The following is a 19,542-nucleotide window of genomic DNA, read 5'->3' as shown; positions in this document are numbered from 1 at the left end:
GCCTCATGGCAGTTGTTATCAATATTAATGTTTCATATTTGTTAGTAATACTCATATTTCACAATTGCGGATGTACATTTTGTCAAAGATGAGGACCAGGAAGACATAAAAAAGGCGTGTTGTTGTTTGACTGAACACATCATCTTCATTAAATGGACAATGTCTTCTTCAAGAAGGTGTAAAAAATCTTGCTGAGCAAACAAACAAACAAACAAGTCAGTGAGTCGGCGCTCATTCTTGGCAATAAAAACTTTACAAGAATTGTCTTTTTGATAGAAATAGAAAACATTAAATTGTAGATGTTTTGCTTCGGTGGTGTCGTCAATAAGGTGTTTCTTTGTCCAACACACACACACACACACACACACACACACACACACACACACACACACACACACACACACACACACACAGCACGTACAAGCAGAAACAGTGGAGTATGGACGTGTCATCATTTGAACTAACATAACATCCAACCAACATAAGATCCAACCATCATGACATCAAACAATTGTTACATCCAACAATCATGAAATTCAACCATCATGACATCCAACCATCATGACATCCAACCATAATGACACCCAACCATCATGACATCCAACCATCATGACATCCAACCATAATGACATCCAACCATCATGACACCCAACCATCATGACATCCAACCATAATGACATCCAACCATCATGACACCCAACCATCATGACACCCAACCATCATGACACCCAACCATCATGACACCCAACCATCATGACACCCAACCATCATGACACCCAACCATCATGACATCCAACCATCATGACATCCAACCATCATGACATCCAACCATCATGACACCCAACCATCATGACACCCAACCATCATGACATCCAACCATCATGACACCCAACCATCATGACACCCAACCATCATGACATCCAACCATCATGACACCCAACCATCATGACACCCAACCATCATGACACCCAACCATCATGACATCCAACCATCATGACATCCAACCATCATGACACCCAACCATCATGACACCCAACCATCATGACATCCAACCATCATGACACCCAACCATCATGACATCAAACAATTGTGACATCCAACAATCGTGAAATTCAACCATCAGGACATCCAACCATCATGACATCCAACCATCATGACACCCAACCATCATGACATCAAACAATTGTGACATCCAACAATCGTGAAATTCAACCATCAGGACATCCAACCATCATGACATCCAACCATCATGACACCCAACCATCATGACATCAAACAATTGTGACATCCAACAATCGTGAAATTCAACCATTAGGACATCAAACCATCATGACACCCAACCATCATGACATCAAACAATTGTGACATCCAACAATCGTGAAATTCAACCATTAGGACATCAAACCATCATGACACCCAACCATCATGACACCCAACCATCATGACACCCAACCATCATGACATCCAACCATCATGACATCCAACCATCATGACATCCAACCATCATGACACCCAACCATCATGACACCCAACCATCATGACACCCAACCATCATGACACCCAACCATCATGACACCCAACCATCATGACATCCAACCATCATGACACCCAACCATCATGACACCCAACCATCATGACACCCAACCATCATGACATCCAACCATCATGACATCCAACCATCATGACATCCAACCATCATGACACCCAACCATCATGACACCCAACCATCATGACATCCAACCATCATGACACCCAACCATCATGACATCAAACAATTGTGACATCCAACAATCGTGAAATTCAACCATCAGGACATCCAACCATCATGACATCCAACCATCATGACACCCAACCATCATGACATCAAACAATTGTGACATCCAACAATCGTGAAATTCAACCATTAGGACATCAAACCATCATGACATCCAACCATCATGACATCCAACCATCATGACATCCAACCATCATGACATCAAACAATTGTGACATCCAACAATCGTGAAATTCAACCATTAGGACATCAAACCATCATGACACCCAACCATCATGACATCAAACAATTGTGACATCCAACAATCGTGAAATTCAACCATTAGGACACCCAACCATCATGACACCCAACCATCATGACACCCAACCATCATGACACCCAACCATCATGACACCCAACCATCATGACATCCAACCATCATGACATCCAACCATCATGACATCCAACCATCATGACACCCAACCATCATGACACCCAACCATCATGACATCCAACCATCATGACATCCAACCATCATGACACCCAACCATCATGACACCCAACCATCATGACACCCAACCATCATGACACCCAACCATCATGACATCCAACCATCATGACATCCAACCATCATGACACCCAACCATCATGACACCCAACCATCATGACATCCAACCATCATGACATCCAACCATCATGACACCCAACCATCATGACACCCAACCATCATGACACCCAACCATCATGACACCCAACCATCATGACATCCAACCATCATGACATCCAACCATCATGACATCCAACCATCATGACATCCAACCATCATGACACCCAACCATCATGACACCCAACCATCATGAGACCCAACAATCATGATATCCAACCATCGTGACATCCAACCATCGTGACATCCAACCATCGTGACATCCAACCATCATGACATCCAACCATCATGACACCCAACCATCATGACATTCAACTATCATGACATTCAACCATCGTGACATTCAACAATCGTGACATCCAACAATCATGACATCCAACCATCATGACACCCAACCATCATGACATCCAACCATTGTGACATCCAACCATTATGACACCCAACCATCATGACATCCAACTATCGTGACATCCAACCATCATGACACCCAACCATCATGACATCAACCATCGTGACATCCAACCATCGTGACATCCAACCATCATGACATCCAACCATCATGACACCCAACCATCATGACATCCAACCATCATGACATCCAACCATTGTGACATCCAACCATTGTGACATCCAACCATTATGACACCCAACCATCATGACACCCAACCATCATGACATCAACCATCGTGACATCCAACCATCATGACATCCAACCATCGTGACATCCAACCATCATGACACCCAACCATCATGACATCCAACCATCATGACATCAACCATTGTGACATCCAACCATTGTGACATCCAACCATTATGACACCCAACCATCATGACACCCAACCATCATGACACCCAACCATCATGACATCCAACCATCGTGACATCCAACCATCATGACATCCAACCATCGTGACATCCAACCATCATGACATCCAACCATTGTGACATCCAACCATTATGACACCCAACCATCATGACACCCAACCATCATGAGACCCAACAATCATGATATCCAACCATCGTGACATCCAACCATCGTGACATCCAACCATCGTGACATCCAACCATCATGACATCCAACCATCATGACATCCAACCATCATGACATCAACCATCGTGACATCCAACCATCGTGACTTCCAACAATCATGACATCCAACCATCATGACATCCAACAATCATGACATCCAACAATCATGACATCCAACAATCATGACATCCAACCATCATGACACCCAACAATCATGACATCCAACCATCGTGACATCCAACCATCATGACATCCAACCATCATGACATCCAACAATCATGACATCCAACAATCATGACATCCAACAATCATGACATCCAACCATCATGACATCCAACAATCATGACATCCAACCATCGTGACATCCAACCATCATGACATCCAACCATCATGACATCCAACAATCATGACATCCAACAATCGTGACATCCAACCATCGTGACATCCAACCATCATGACATCCAACCATCATGACATCCAACCATCTTGACTTCCAACAATCATGACATCCAACCATCTTGACTTCCAACAATCATGACATCCAACAATCATGACATCCAACCATCGTGACATCCAACCATCGTGACATCCAACCATCGTGACATCCAACCATCATGACATCCAACCATCATGACATCCAACCATCTTGACTTCCAACAATCATGACATCCAACAATCATGACATCCAACCATCGTGACATCCAACCATCATGACATCCAACCATCATGACATAATGTTTGTTAGGAATATTCATATTTCGTATTTGTCTATCCATCCATTTTTCTACCGCTTGTCCCTTTCGGGGTCTGGGTGGGGGTGCCGGAGCCTATCTCAGCTACATTTGGGTGGAAGGTGTCGTACACCCTGGACAAGTCGCCGCCTCATGGCAGTTGTTATCAATATTAATGTTTCATATTTGTTAGTAATACTCATATTTCACAATTGCGGATGTACATTTTGTCAAAGATGAGGACCAGGAAGACATAAAAAAGGCGTGTTGTTGTTTGACTGAACACATCATCTTCATTAAATGGACAATGTCTTCTTCAAGAAGGTGTAAAAAATCTTGCTGAGCAAACAAACAAACAAACAAGTCAGTGAGTCGGCGCTCATTCTTGGCAATAAAAACTTTACAAGAATTGTCTTTTTGATAGAAATAGAAAACATTAAATTGTAGATGTTTTGCTTCGGTGGTGTCGTCAATAAGGTGTTTCTTTGTCCAACACACACACACACACACACACACACACACACACACACACACACACACACACACACACACACACACACAGCACGTACAAGCAGAAACAGTGGAGTATGGACGTGTCATCATTTGAACTAACATAACATCCAACCAACATAAGATCCAACCATCATGACATCAAACAATTGTTACATCCAACAATCATGAAATTCAACCATCATGACATCCAACCATCATGACATCCAACCATAATGACACCCAACCATCATGACATCCAACCATCATGACATCCAACCATAATGACATCCAACCATCATGACACCCAACCATCATGACATCCAACCATAATGACATCCAACCATCATGACACCCAACCATCATGACACCCAACCATCATGACACCCAACCATCATGACACCCAACCATCATGACACCCAACCATCATGACACCCAACCATCATGACATCCAACCATCATGACATCCAACCATCATGACATCCAACCATCATGACACCCAACCATCATGACACCCAACCATCATGACATCCAACCATCATGACACCCAACCATCATGACACCCAACCATCATGACATCCAACCATCATGACACCCAACCATCATGACACCCAACCATCATGACACCCAACCATCATGACATCCAACCATCATGACATCCAACCATCATGACACCCAACCATCATGACACCCAACCATCATGACATCCAACCATCATGACACCCAACCATCATGACATCAAACAATTGTGACATCCAACAATCGTGAAATTCAACCATCAGGACATCCAACCATCATGACATCCAACCATCATGACACCCAACCATCATGACATCAAACAATTGTGACATCCAACAATCGTGAAATTCAACCATTAGGACATCAAACCATCATGACACCCAACCATCATGACACCCAACCATCATGACACCCAACCATCATGACATCCAACCATCATGACATCCAACCATCATGACATCCAACCATCATGACACCCAACCATCATGACACCCAACCATCATGACATCCAACCATCATGACACCCAACCATCATGACACCCAACCATCATGACATCCAACCATCATGACACCCAACCATCATGACACCCAACCATCATGACACCCAACCATCATGACATCCAACCATCATGACATCCAACCATCATGACATCCAACCATCATGACACCCAACCATCATGACACCCAACCATCATGACATCCAACCATCATGACACCCAACCATCATGACATCAAACAATTGTGACATCCAACAATCGTGAAATTCAACCATCAGGACATCCAACCATCATGACATCCAACCATCATGACACCCAACCATCATGACATCAAACAATTGTGACATCCAACAATCGTGAAATTCAACCATTAGGACATCAAACCATCATGACATCCAACCATCATGACATCCAACCATCATGACATCCAACCATCATGACATCAAACAATTGTGACATCCAACAATCGTGAAATTCAACCATTAGGACATCAAACCATCATGACACCCAACCATCATGACATCAAACAATTGTGACATCCAACAATCGTGAAATTCAACCATTAGGACACCCAACCATCATGACACCCAACCATCATGACACCCAACCATCATGACACCCAACCATCATGACACCCAACCATCATGACATCCAACCATCATGACATCCAACCATCATGACATCCAACCATCATGACACCCAACCATCATGACACCCAACCATCATGACATCCAACCATCATGACATCCAACCATCATGACACCCAACCATCATGACACCCAACCATCATGACACCCAACCATCATGACACCCAACCATCATGACATCCAACCATCATGACATCCAACCATCATGACATCCAACCATCATGACACCCAACCATCATGACACCCAACCATCATGACATCCAACCATCATGACATCCAACCATCATGACACCCAACCATCATGACACCCAACCATCATGACACCCAACCATCATGACACCCAACCATCATGACATCCAACCATCATGACATCCAACCATCATGACATCCAACCATCATGACACCCAACCATCATGACACCCAACCATCATGACATCCAACCATCATGACATCCAACCATCATGACATCCAACCATCATGACACCCAACCATCATGACATCCAACCATCATGACACCCAACCATCATGACATCAAACAATTGTGACATCCAACAATCGTGAAATTCAACCATCAGGACATCCAACCATCATGACATCCAACCATCATGACACCCAACCATCATGACATCAAACAATTGTGACATCCAACAATCGTGAAATTCAACCATCAGGACATCCAACCATCATGACATCCAACCATCATGACACCCAACCATCATGACATCCAACCATCATGACACCCAACCATCATGACATCAAACAATTGTGACATCCAACAATCGTGAAATTCAACCATCAGGATCTCCAACCATCATGACACCCAACCATCATGACATCCAACAATCGTGAAATTCAACCATCAGGACATCCAACCATCATGACACCCAACCATCATGACATCCAACCATCATGACATCCAACCATCATGACATCAAACAATTGTGACATCCAACAATCGTGAAATTCAACCATCAGGACATCCAACCATCAGGACATCCAACCATCATGACATCCAACCATCATGACATCCAACCATCATGACATCCAACCATCATGACATCCAACCATCATGACATCCAACCATCATGACATCCAACCATCATGACACCCAACCATCATGACATCAAACAATTGTGACATCCAACAATCGTGAAATTCAACCATCAGGACATCCAACCATCATGACATCAAACAATTGTGACATCCAACAATCGTGAAATTCAACCATCAGGACATCCAACAATCATGACACCCAACCATCATGACACCCAACCATCATGACATCAAACAATTGTGACATCCAACAATCGTGAAATTCAACCATAAAGACATCCAACCATCATGACACCCAACCATCGTGACATCCAACCATCATGACATCCAATCATCATGACATCCAACAATCGTGACGTCCAACAATCGTTACATCCAACCATCATGACAACCAACTACCATGCCACCCAACCATCATGACATCCAACCATCATGACATCCAACATTTGTTAAATCCAACAACTGTTACATCCAACAATCATGACACTCAACCATCATGGCATCCAACCATCTTGACATCCAACTATCATGACAACCAACCATCTTGACATCCAACAATCGTGACGTCCAACAATCGTTAAATCCAACCATCGTGACATCCAACCACCGTGACATCCAACCATCATGACATCCAACCATCATGACATCCAACAATCGTGACGTCCAACAATCGTTAAATCCAACCATCATGACAACCAACTACCATGCCACCCAACCATCATGACATCCAACCATCATGACATCCAACCATCATGACAACCAACTACCATGCCACCCAACCATCATGACACCCAACCATCATGACACCCAACCATCATGACATCCAACCATCGTGACATCCAACCATCATGACATCCAACCATCGTGACATCCAACCATCATGACATCCAACCATTGTGACATCCAACCATTATGACACCCAACCATCATGACACCCAACCATCATGAGACCCAACAATCATGATATCCAACCATCGTGACATCCAACCATCGTGACATCCAACCATCGTGACATCCAACCATCATGACATCCAACCATCATGACATCCAACCATCATGACATCAACCATCGTGACATCCAACCATCGTGACTTCCAACAATCATGACATCCAACCATCATGACATCCAACAATCATGACATCCAACAATCATGACATCCAACAATCATGACATCCAACCATCATGACACCCAACAATCATGACATCCAACCATCGTGACATCCAACCATCATGACATCCAACCATCATGACATCCAACAATCATGACATCCAACAATCATGACATCCAACAATCATGACATCCAACCATCATGACATCCAACAATCATGACATCCAACCATCGTGACATCCAACCATCATGACATCCAACCATCATGACATCCAACAATCATGACATCCAACAATCGTGACATCCAACCATCGTGACATCCAACCATCATGACATCCAACCATCATGACATCCAACCATCTTGACTTCCAACAATCATGACATCCAACCATCTTGACTTCCAACAATCATGACATCCAACAATCATGACATCCAACCATCGTGACATCCAACCATCGTGACATCCAACCATCGTGACATCCAACCATCATGACATCCAACCATCATGACATCCAACCATCTTGACTTCCAACAATCATGACATCCAACAATCATGACATCCAACCATCGTGACATCCAACCATCATGACATCCAACCATCATGACATAATGTTTGTTAGGAATATTCATATTTCGTATTTGTCTATCCATCCATTTTTCTACCGCTTGTCCCTTTCGGGGTCTGGGTGGGGGTGCCGGAGCCTATCTCAGCTACATTTGGGTGGAAGGTGTCGTACACCCTGGACAAGTCGCCGCCTCATGGCAGTTGTTATCAATATTAATGTTTCATATTTGTTAGTAATACTCATATTTCACAATTGCGGATGTACATTTTGTCAAAGATGAGGACCAGGAAGACATAAAAAAGGCGTGTTGTTGTTTGACTGAACACATCATCTTCATTAAATGGACAATGTCTTCTTCAAGAAGGTGTAAAAAATCTTGCTGAGCAAACAAACAAACAAACAAGTCAGTGAGTCGGCGCTCATTCTTGGCAATAAAAACTTTACAAGAATTGTCTTTTTGATAGAAATAGAAAACATTAAATTGTAGATGTTTTGCTTCGGTGGTGTCGTCAATAAGGTGTTTCTTTGTCCAACACACACACACACACACACACACACACACACACACACACACACACACACACACACACACACACACACACAGCACGTACAAGCAGAAACAGTGGAGTATGGACGTGTCATCATTTGAACTAACATAACATCCAACCAACATAAGATCCAACCATCATGACATCAAACAATTGTTACATCCAACAATCATGAAATTCAACCATCATGACATCCAACCATCATGACATCCAACCATAATGACACCCAACCATCATGACATCCAACCATCATGACATCCAACCATAATGACATCCAACCATCATGACACCCAACCATCATGACATCCAACCATAATGACATCCAACCATCATGACACCCAACCATCATGACACCCAACCATCATGACACCCAACCATCATGACACCCAACCATCATGACACCCAACCATCATGACACCCAACCATCATGACATCCAACCATCATGACATCCAACCATCATGACATCCAACCATCATGACACCCAACCATCATGACACCCAACCATCATGACATCCAACCATCATGACACCCAACCATCATGACACCCAACCATCATGACATCCAACCATCATGACACCCAACCATCATGACACCCAACCATCATGACACCCAACCATCATGACATCCAACCATCATGACATCCAACCATCATGACACCCAACCATCATGACACCCAACCATCATGACATCCAACCATCATGACACCCAACCATCATGACATCAAACAATTGTGACATCCAACAATCGTGAAATTCAACCATCAGGACATCCAACCATCATGACATCCAACCATCATGACACCCAACCATCATGACATCAAACAATTGTGACATCCAACAATCGTGAAATTCAACCATTAGGACATCAAACCATCATGACACCCAACCATCATGACACCCAACCATCATGACACCCAACCATCATGACATCCAACCATCATGACATCCAACCATCATGACATCCAACCATCATGACATCCAACCATCATGACACCCAACCATCATGACACCCAACCATCATGACATCCAACCATCATGACATCCAACCATCATGACACCCAACCATCATGACACCCAACCATCATGACATCCAACCATCATGACACCCAACCATCATGACACCCAACCATCATGACATCCAACCATCATGACACCCAACCATCATGACACCCAACCATCATGACACCCAACCATCATGACATCCAACCATCATGACATCCAACCATCATGACATCCAACCATCATGACACCCAACCATCATGACACCCAACCATCATGACATCCAACCATCATGACACCCAACCATCATGACATCAAACAATTGTGACATCCAACAATCGTGAAATTCAACCATCAGGACATCCAACCATCATGACATCCAACCATCATGACACCCAACCATCATGACATCAAACAATTGTGACATCCAACAATCGTGAAATTCAACCATTAGGACATCAAACCATCATGACATCCAACCATCATGACATCCAACCATCATGACATCCAACCATCATGACATCAAACAATTGTGACATCCAACAATCGTGAAATTCAACCATTAGGACATCAAACCATCAGGACATCCAACCATCATGACATCCAACCATCATGACACCCAACCATCATGACATCAAACAATTGTGACATCCAACAATCGTGAAATTCAACCATTAGGACATCAAACCATCATGACATCCAACCATCATGACATCCAACCATCATGACATCCAACCATCATGACATCAAACAATTGTGACATCCAACAATCGTGAAATTCAACCATTAGGACACCCAACCATCATGACACCCAACCATCATGACACCCAACCATCATGACACCCAACCATCATGACACCCAACCATCATGACATCCAACCATCATGACATCCAACCATCATGACATCCAACCATCATGACACCCAACCATCATGACACCCAACCATCATGACATCCAACCATCATGACATCCAACCATCATGACACCCAACCATCATGACACCCAACCATCATGACACCCAACCATCATGACACCCAACCATCATGACATCCAACCATCATGACATCCAACCATCATGACATCCAACCATCATGACACCCAACCATCATGACACCCAACCATCATGACATCCAACCATCATGACATCCAACCATCATGACACCCAACCATCATGACACCCAACCATCATGACACCCAACCATCATGACACCCAACCATCATGACATCCAACCATCATGACATCCAACCATCATGACATCCAACCATCATGACACCCAACCATCATGACACCCAACCATCATGACATCCAACCATCATGACATCCAACCATCATGACATCCAACCATCATGACACCCAACCATCATGACATCCAACCATCATGACACCCAACCATCATGACATCAAACAATTGTGACATCCAACAATCGTGAAATTCAACCATCAGGACATCCAACCATCATGACATCCAACCATCATGACACCCAACCATCATGACATCAAACAATTGTGACATCCAACAATCGTGAAATTCAACCATCAGGACATCCAACCATCATGACATCCAACCATCATGACACCCAACCATCATGACATCCAACCATCATGACACCCAACCATCATGACATCAAACAATTGTGACATCCAACAATCGTGAAATTCAACCATCAGGATCTCCAACCATCATGACACCCAACCATCATGACATCCAACAATCGTGAAATTCAACCATCAGGACATCCAACCATCATGACACCCAACCATCATGACATCCAACCATCATGACATCCAACCATCATGACATCAAACAATTGTGACATCCAACAATCGTGAAATTCAACCATCAGGACATCCAACCATCAGGACATCCAACCATCATGACATCCAACCATCATGACATCCAACCATCATGACATCCAACCATCATGACATCCAACCATCATGACATCCAACCATCATGACATCCAACCATCATGACACCCAACCATCATGACACCCAACCATCATGACATCAAACAATTGTGACATCCAACAATCGTGAAATTCAACCATCAGGACATCCAACCATCATGACATCAAACAATTGTGACATCCAACAATCGTGAAATTCAACCATCAGGACATCCAACAATCATGACACCCAACCATCATGACACCCAACCATCATGACATCAAACAATTGTGACATCCAACAATCGTGAAATTCAACCATAAAGACATCCAACCATCATGACACCCAACCATCGTGACATCCAACCATCATGACATCCAATCATCATGACATCCAACAATCGTGACGTCCAACAATCGTTACATCCAACCATCATGACAACCAACTACCATGCCACCCAACCATCATGACATCCAACCATCATGACATCCAACATTTGTTAAATCCAACAACTGTTACATCCAACAATCATGACACTCAACCATCATGGCATCCAACCATCTTGACATCCAACTATCATGACAACCAACCATCTTGACATCCAACAATCGTGACGTCCAACAATCGTTAAATCCAACCATCGTGACATCCAACCACCGTGACATCCAACCATCATGACATCCAACCATCATGACATCCAACAATCGTGACGTCCAACAATCGTTAAATCCAACCATCATGACAACCAACTACCATGCCACCCAACCATCATGACATCCAACCATCATGACATCCAACCATCATGACAACCAACTACCATGCCACCCAACCATCATGACATCCAACCATCATGACATCCAACATTTGTTAAATCCAACAACTGTTACATCCAACAATCATGACACTCAACCATCATGGCATCCAACCATCTTGACATCCAACCATCATGACACCCAACCATCATGGCATCCAACCATCATGACATCCAACATTTGTTAAATCCAACAACTGTTACATCCAACAATCATGACACTCAACCATCATGGCATCCAACCATCTTGACATCCAACCATCATGACACCCAACCATCTTGGCATCCAACCATCTTGACATCCAACTATCATGACAACCAACCATCTTGACATCCAACAATAGTGACATCCAACAATCATGACATCAAAACATTGTGACATCAAAACATCATGACATCCAACCATCATGACATCCAACCATCATGACACCCAACCATCATGACACCCAACCATCATGACATCCAACCATCATGACATCCAACATGCATTTTTTCACAAACAGTTACATTCGACAATCATGATATCAAACCATGACATCCAACCATCATGACATTTTAAACCATCGTGACATCCAACCATCGTGACATCCAACCATCATGACATCCAATCATCATGACATCCAACAATCGTGACGTCCAACAATCGTTACATCCAACCATCATGACAACCAACTACCATGCCACCCAACCATCATGACATCCAACCATCATGACATCCAACATTTGTTAAATCCAACAACTGTTACATCCAACAATCATGACAACCAACCATCATGACATCCAACCATCATGACATCCAACCATCATGACCTCCAACAATCGATACATCCAACCTTAATGACATCCAACCATCATGACATCCAACCATCATGACATCCAACACTCATGATATCCAACCATCATGACATCCAACACTCATGATATCCAACCATCATGACATCCAACAATCGACACATCCAACCATCATGACATCCAACAATCGACACATCCAACCATCATGACATCCAACCATCGTTACATCCAACCTTAATGACATCCAACCATCGTTACATCCGACCATCATGTGGAGACAGAAGAGAGAGAATGGATATATATTCTAGCGCTAAAAGAGAAGCCATAAACACTGAAGTTTAAAACATAGCTAGCTAGTGGCTAACATCCCTCCACAGTGTTTTAACTACTTCTAAATGACTAATCCTGGCCTCCATGGCGACATATAGTCAGTTTCTTACAAATACTATTACCACTTGAGGACAAGGAATAACTAAACATGCTTCACTACACACCGTAGGAGAACATACAGTAGCTAACTGCTAATAGCAAGCTAGTGCTCCTTAATGTAAACAAACGGAACTATACAAATATCTACTGTCACGATACCAAGTACAAGAGTCCACATTTTTTTATTATCACAAAATATTTTATTGTTTATGAAGTCAGGAAATACGTCCCTGGACACATGAGGACTTTGACTAGGACCAATGTATGATCCCGGAACTACTTGGTATCAGATCGACACCCCAATGTGTAGTATCAGCCAAAACCTATGTCGAGTATCAAAGAAGAGAAGAATAAGTGATAATTACTTTGGAACAGAAGTGTCGATAGAACGTGTTAAAAGAGGAAGTAAGCAGATATTAACAGGAAATGAAGAAGTAGTGTTGCCAAAATAAAATGACACAATATGTTACTGCTTACGTCAGCAGAATATTTAGGAGCCTTTATTTGTTTACTTCCTACTAAAAGACAAATAGTCTAGTATGTTCACTATTTTATTTAAGGACAACTTTATTCTTGATGTGTAATAAAAAGTTATGTTTCATGTGTCAGAAAGCGTTTTGTTCAAATGAAACCATTACTGATTTATTTGTGGGGGTTTTGTTTCTAGAAGTATTGCAATACATGTTGGTAGTATCGGACACGCCTGCTGATATCACTCACTCTGTTTTATTGGTCTTGCAGGTCTGAAGGAGACACGTCCAGGATGGTCAGGTACACTTTGTCCATCTACTTGTAATCCTGAATCATGGTCTGGTACACTTGGTCCATCTACTTGTAATCCTGAATCATGGTCTGGTACACTTGGTCCATCTACTTGTAATCCTGAATCATGGTCTGGTACACTTGGTCCATCTACTTGTAATCCTGAATCATGGTCTGGGATCAGACAAAGAGCAGCTCAAAGACTTCTATGGAAATAAACCAACCGAGAGTCAGTTTTCCCACTCCCGGACGCGGGTCACCGGGGTCCACCTCTGGAGCCAGTCCCGGAGTTGTAGCACAATGGTGAGCGCCTGGTGCATGGGGCCTGGCCCGAAGAGGCAACGTGGGTCCCCCCTCCTGTGGGCTCACCAGTCAAGGGAGGGGCCATAGAGGTCGGGTGCGATCTGAGCTGGGCGGCAGCAGAAGGGCAGGGCACTTGGCGGTCCGATCCTCGGCTACGTAAGCTAGCTCTTGGGACGTGGAATGTCACCTCGCTGGGGGGGGAAGAAGCCGGAGCTAGTGCGCAAGGTGGAGAAGTTCCGGCAGGATATAGTCGGACTCACTTCAATGCACAACAAGGGCTCTGAAACCAGTTCTCTCAAGAAGGGTTGGACTCTCTTCCACACAGGCGTGGCACGCATTGAGAGGCGACAGGCTGGAGTAGCAATTCTTGTTGCCCCCCGGCTCAAAGCCTGCACGTTGGAGTTCAACCCATTGGACAAGAGGGTAGCTTCCCTCCGCGACGGGTCCTGATAGTTGTTTGTGCTTACGCACCAAGCAGCAGTTCAGAGTACCCACCCTTTTTGGGTACAATCGAGGGAGTACTGGAAAGTGCTCCCACTGGGGGACTTCAACGCTAATGTTGGCAATGACAGTGAAACCTGGAGAGGCGTGATTGGGAAGAATGGCCGCCCGGAACTGAACCCGAGTGGTGTTTTGTTATTGGACTTTTGTGCTGATCAAAGATTGTCCAAAACAAACACCATGTTCTAGCATAAGGGTGTCCATATGTGCACTTGGCACCTGGACACCCTAGGCCGCAGTTCCATGATCGACTTCGTAGTTGTGTCATCGGATTTGCGGCCTCATGTTTTGGACACTCGGGTGAAGAGAGGGGCAGAGTTTTTTACCGATCACCACTTGATTGTGGTGATTGTGGTGAGTTGGCTGCTATGGTGGGGGAGGATGCCGGACAGACCTGTCAGGCCCAAGCGCATTGTGAGGGTCTGCTGGGAACGTCTGGCAGAGTCCCCTGTCAGACAAAGTTTCAATTCCCACCTCTGGAAGAACTTTGAACACGTCACGAGGGAGGTGCTGGACATTGAGTCCGAGTGGACCTTGTTCCGCACCTCTATTGTCGAGGCGGGTAATTGGAACTGTGGTCGCAAAGTAGTTGGTGCCTGTTGTGGTGAGGGATGCCGTCAAGCTGAGGAAAGAGTCCTATCGGGTTATTTTGGCTCATAGGACTCCGGAGGCAGTGGACAGGTACCGACAGGCCAAGCGGTGTACGGCTTCAGTGGTCGCGGAGGCAAAAACTCGGACATGGGAGGAGTTCGGGAAACCATGGAAAACGAGTTCCGGACGACTTCGAAGCGATTCTGGACCACCGACCGCCCTCAAGAAGGGGAAGGAGTGCGCTGTCAACCCCATGTATGATGAGGATGGTGTTCTGCTGACCTCGCATGCGGCTGTTGCGGATCGGTGGAAGGAATACTTCGAAGACCTCCTTAATCCCACCAACACGTCTTCCTATGAGGAAGTAGTTCCTGGTGAATCTGTGACGGGCTCTCCTATTTCTGGGGCTGAGGTTGCTGAGGTAGTTAAAAAGCTCCTCGGTGGCAAGGCCCCGGGGGTGGATGAAATCTGCCCGGAGTTCCTTAAGACTCTGGATGCTGTGTCTGGCTGTCTTGGTTTACAAGACTCTGCAACATCGCATGGACATCGGGGGCGGTACCTCTGGATTGGCAGACTCGTGTGGTGGTTCCTCTCTTTAAGAAGGAACCGGAGGATGTGTTCCAACTATCGTGGGATCACACTCCTTATGTTTATTCAGGTGTACTGGAGAGGAGGCTACGCCGGATAGTCGAACCTCGGATTCAGGAGGAACAGTGTGGTTTTCGTCCTGGTCGTGGAACTGTGGACCAGCTCTATACTCTCGGCAGGGTTCTTGAGGGTGCATGGGAGTTTGCCCAACCAGTCTACATGTGATTTGTGGACTTGGAGAAGGCCTTCGACCGTGTCCCTCGGGAAGTCCTGTGGGGAGTGCTCAGAGAGTTTGGGGTATCGGACTGTCTTATTGTGGCGGTCCGCTCTCTGTATGATCAGTGTCAGAGCTTGGTCCGCATTGCCGGCAGTAAGTCGGACACGTTTCCAGTGAGGGTTGGACTCTGCCAAGGCTGTCCTTTGTCACCGATTCTGTTCATAACTTTTATGGACAGAATTTCTAGGCGCAGTCAAGGCGTTGAGGGGGTTCCGGTTTGGTTGCCGCGGGATTAGGTCTCTGCTTTTTGGCTTCATCTGGCCGTGCTCTTCAGCTCTCACTGGATCGGTTCGAAGCCGAGTGTGAAGCGACTGGAATGAGAATCAGCACCTCCAAGTCCAAGTCCGTGGTTCTCGCCCAGAAAAAGGTGGAGTGCCATCTCCGGGTTGGGAAGGAGACCCTGCCCCAAGTGGAGGAGTTCAAGTACCTAGGAGTCTTGTTCACGAGTGAGGGAAGAGTGGATCGTGAGATCGACAGACGGATCGGTGCGGTGTCTTCAGTAATGCGGACGTTGTATCGATCCGTTGTGGTGAAGAATGAGCTGAGCCGGAAGGCAAAGCTCTCAATTTACCGGTTGTTCTACGTTCCCATCCTCACCTATGGTCATGAGCTTTGGGTCATGACCGGAAGGATAAGATCACGGGTACAAGAGGCCGAAATTAGTTTCCTCTGCCGTGTGGCGGGGCTCTCCCTTAGAGATAGGGTGAGAAGCTCTGTCATCTGAGAGGAGCTTAAAGTAAAGCTGCTGCTCCTCCCCATCGAGAGGAGCCAGATGAGGTGGCTCGGGCATCTGGTCAGGATGCCACCCGAACGCCTCCCTAGGGAGGTGTTTAGGGCACGTCCAACCGGTAGGAGGCCACGGAGAAGACCCAGGACACGTTGGGAAGACTATGTCTCCCGGCTGGCCTGGGAACGCCTCGGGATCCCCCGGGAAGAGCTACACGAAGTGGCTGGGGAGAGGGAAGTCTGGGTTTCCCTGCTTAGGCTGTTGCCCCCGCGACCCGACCTCGGATAAGCAGAAGAAGATGGATGGATGGATGGATACTATTTTATCATTATTATTATGATTGTTATTATTATTATAAGAGCCAGCGTGATTAAATAATTATTTTGACGGTCAAATCCTTGTGTCGCTGTTCTACAAAGAACTGCCAGCAGTGCCTTGGAGAACAATTAAAACCAGAACTTGATGATGAAGGATCAAAAGCAAGAACGTGTCTGACCTCTCACTGCACTGACGTGTTGCTGGAACCACAAGAAGATTGTGTCCTGCTTCACGGAGCAGACCCGTGCGGTCCAGAATCCGTCCAGTGTGTCCTCCCTCGCTAGAGTTCTCCATGGGGAACACAGAAGCCAGCCTCTCCTTTTGGTTGCCATGGAGACGATGCTCCTATAAAAGAGGGAGGAGGGCGAGCCTTCTTCCTCAAGTCCTCTTTGGACCACGGGAAGGGATCAGACCTTGTTCTGTAGACGTGGGCTGCAGGAGAACCTTGTAGAACACCATTGTTGCATGGAAGGAGCAGCTCGGTGCTCAGAAGATCAAACTTCATGTCTGTGAAGTTCTTCTCACGCTTTGGAGGGTTTTTCTCTCGCTTAACTGCTAGCCCATGCATACAAAAGTGGCCAATTAAACTCGGGCTGGACGATACGGCTGAAAACGGTATCACGATATCACTGTTCTATATCGATTAATTATACTTTTTTTTTTGTAGAAATTTTAATTCAGGTTTATAATTTTCCTCTTTTAAAAAAAAATATTATTTATTTATTTATTCCTTTGACAGGGAAATCATTATACAGGTACTGAGAAAACAGACTTTTGTTTCCCTCACCCGCCCTAAAAATTTTTAAATAAATAAATAAATACACCCAAAAAATTACAAAATCAAAAATACAATTATCGTTTATTATCGATTATTTTTAGTCACCAATGGAAAATGAGGAGCAGGATAAAAGTGCATTTTTATTTGAATTGTAACCTCTGCTATCAAG

The 19,542-nt window shown here is 44.7% G+C and overlaps 1 protein-coding gene across 2 annotated transcripts in view; it reads left to right on the top strand.

Annotated features, from left to right (window-relative positions):
* iqsec1b (IQ motif and Sec7 domain ArfGEF 1b) overlaps positions 1–19,542 on the top strand; it is a 216,124-nt gene that overhangs the window by 29,930 nt on the left and 166,652 nt on the right. Inside the window, exon 2 of one of the 2 annotated variants that reach the window (XM_061902902.1) lies at positions 15,270–15,299. The exons of the other annotated variant lie outside the window; for it this stretch is intronic. Within the exon in view, the coding sequence (XP_061758886.1) occupies positions 15,270–15,299 (30 nt within the window). The remainder of the gene's footprint in view (positions 1–15,269; positions 15,300–19,542) is intronic. 2 annotated transcript variants of the gene reach the window in all.

This window comes from Nerophis ophidion, linkage group LG06, assembly GCF_033978795.1.
Source record: "Nerophis ophidion isolate RoL-2023_Sa linkage group LG06, RoL_Noph_v1.0, whole genome shotgun sequence".
Lineage (NCBI taxonomy): Eukaryota > Metazoa > Chordata > Actinopteri > Syngnathiformes > Syngnathidae > Nerophis > Nerophis ophidion.
The sequence above is the reverse complement of the archived record's forward strand: the minus strand, read 5'-3'. Positions and strand labels throughout refer to the sequence as shown.